The 2542-nt window shown below is 53.2% G+C and overlaps 1 protein-coding gene across 1 annotated transcript; it reads left to right on the forward strand.

Moving 5' to 3' along the window:
* Positions 1-814: 814 nt before the first annotated feature.
* Positions 815-1963, forward strand: LOC119330900 (transcription factor MYB44-like). The gene has a single exon (XM_037604033.1). It carries the CDS (start codon positions 877-879, stop codon positions 1768-1770), a length of 894 nt encoding a protein of 297 aa, XP_037459930.1. The 5' UTR covers positions 815-876; the 3' UTR covers positions 1771-1963.
* Positions 1964-2542: the final 579 nt, after the last annotated feature.

Genomic DNA, 2542 nt, shown 5'->3' on the forward strand with positions numbered 1-2542 from the left:
TGCGTCCAAGATGATGCCTTTCTCGTGACCGTCCAAGTTTCGCCACGTACTCGCCAGTCTCTTTTAAGCATTCATGGGGTGGATGGCGTGTTGGCGAGTGAAGTCTATCTTGATGTGTTGTCTTCGGAGGCGGCAGGTGTTGGTCGAGACACTGCTTTTTCTTTTAGCTTAGGATAGGCCCCTTGTATTGTGGCTGTAATGGGTGTGGTGGCTTGTCATCAGACTGACATGATGGGTGTTGGCTTGTCTACGAACTTGCCTCGGTGTGGAGTGGAGTGTGCACTGCACTTGTTGTTCGCAACAACGGCTTTCTTCATATAACTTATTTTTGTTTTTTATAAAAATATGGTCCGTCTAGGTGTGTTGTTAATTTTCTTTTTGAAAAAGTCCCTGCCGATAAATAAAATCGGTCAAAGTACCAGAGCGAGGACGAACAAACACTCTGTGCCGCGCTTTCACTTCCGGAACTGAAACGACAGCACACTCGCAAACAAACCAACCGAAACGACGCTAGGGTTCAAATTTTGAAAATGGTTTAAACAAAATATGCCACCGCTGTCTAGCCTGCAGCACATGGGGCCAGTGAGACGCGGCCCCACATGGCATCCAGCCAGGGGAAACGACAACGCCGCGGGTGGGATAGGACCGGACGAGGCAGGAGGTTTCGTTTCCGGTGCCGTTGCGTGCATGCATGCAGTTGGATGGGGCCTCGTGCGGCCAGCTGTTGCTGCCGCCCACATCACCGGCCGTGTCCGGCTACAAATACCACGCTCCCATCTCCTTCCCCCGACAACCACCACCACCACCACCGCTCACCGCCACCCACAAGAATCAATCGTCTTCCCGTGATCCCATTCCGTCGTAGGCTCGTACTAGATGGAGGGGTGTGACCGGATCAGGGGCCCCTGGAGCCCGGAGGAGGACGGCGCGCTGCGGCGGCTGGTGGAGCTCCACGGCGCGCGCAACTGGACGGCCATCGGCCGCGGGGTGCCCGGCCGCTCCGGCAAGTCCTGCCGCCTGCGGTGGTGCAACCAGCTCTCGCCCGGGGTGGAGCGCAGGCCCTTCACGGCCGAGGAGGACACCGTCATCGCCCGCGCCCACGCCCGGATCGGCAACCGATGGGCCGCCATCGCGCGCCTCCTCCGCGGCCGCACCGACAACGCCGTCAAGAACCACTGGAACTGCTCCCTCAAGCGCAGGCTCGGCGACCTTGGTGCTGACGGAGTCACCGAGGGTGATCTGGACGAGCGGCCGTGCAAGCGCGCCAGCGTCACGCCCGAGAGCACCTCCGGATCGGGGTCGGGGTCTGGCTCTGGGTCGGACCGCAGCGACGTCAGCCATGGCGGTGCCTTCGGGCTTGGCCAGGTTTACCGGCCGGTGGCGCGGGCCGGCGGGTTCGAGCCGGCGGACTGCGCCATGAGCCAGCGACACGAGGAGGAGCAGGAGGACCCATTCACGTCGCTCTCGCTCTCCCTCCCCGGCACAGATGCCCATGGGTTCCACCACGACAGCTCCCACAGCCATTTCCACCAGCCGTCTCCCTCCCCGTCGCCGCCGCCCGCTACGGCGTCCACCACCCCGCCGCCGGCGTCGTCGTACCCGTTCTCCCCCGCTTTCGCCGCCGCGATGCAGGAGATGATCCGTGACGAGGTGCGCAGGTACATCTCCGGCGTCAGCTGCGGCTCCAACCTGCCGTCCATGCCGCAACTGGTGGATGGCGTGATGCGTGCCGCAGCGGAGCGCGCCGGCGGGGTCTCGAGGATGCGGTGACCGATGATCAATCGATTCGATCGGGTCGAGTAAATCGGCAGCAATGCCTGGCTGGCTCGACTCGACCAATCACTCTACGACAGCCGAGTCTGAGCTGAATTTAGAATTAGCAATTGGAGAAAGAAGAACTAGGCAAAGCTGACGATCTGCTTCTTTCTGTACATACAAACAAATGAAATGGAAAGAAACTTGCATATGTCTCCAACTTTGAGCTCACTCATGTCAAATTTGTTTTCCTCCGAAAGCAAAAATGGGCACAAGCTGAAAAAAGTTCTGGACGTGAATTTCAAAAAATGTTCATTAATTCTTAAATATTTGCAAGTGTTAGAAATATTCAAGAATTCCCAAAAGTTAGTGAACTACAAACACACGAATTCAAGAAGCATTCGTGAAATTCAAAGATTGTTTGCAATTTAAAAAAAGTTCGTCGGCTGTTTAAGAAATGTTCATGCAGTGTCAAAAAAGTTCATCGCCCATTCAAAAAAATATTAATGACAATTAAAATATATTCACATGTTTCAATAATATGTTCATCACATTTAAAGAAATGTTCATACTACTTAAAAAAATGTTTGTCCATTTAGAAATATGTTTTAGTCATATAAAAAAAGGTTCATTAAATGTGAAAGAATATTCAGGTAATTTAGAGAAAAGAGATGTTTCCTACAATTTTAAAAAGTGTTCACGCATTTAAACAAAATGTGTTTGTGACAATTTCAAAAAACTTTGCATAGTTAAAAGGAGTTTTAAACCATTTTCAAAAGTGTTCGCG

The sequence above is a fragment of the Triticum dicoccoides genome, chromosome 7A (genome assembly GCF_002162155.2).
Source record: "Triticum dicoccoides isolate Atlit2015 ecotype Zavitan chromosome 7A, WEW_v2.0, whole genome shotgun sequence".
In the NCBI taxonomy this organism is placed as follows: domain Eukaryota; kingdom Viridiplantae; phylum Streptophyta; class Magnoliopsida; order Poales; family Poaceae; genus Triticum; species Triticum dicoccoides.

Excerpts from the sequence above, each read along its gene's own strand:
- LOC119330900 (XM_037604033.1), top strand. The coding sequence starts at position 877 with ATGGAGGGGTGTGACCGGATCAGGGGCCCCTGGAGCCCGGAGGAGGAC.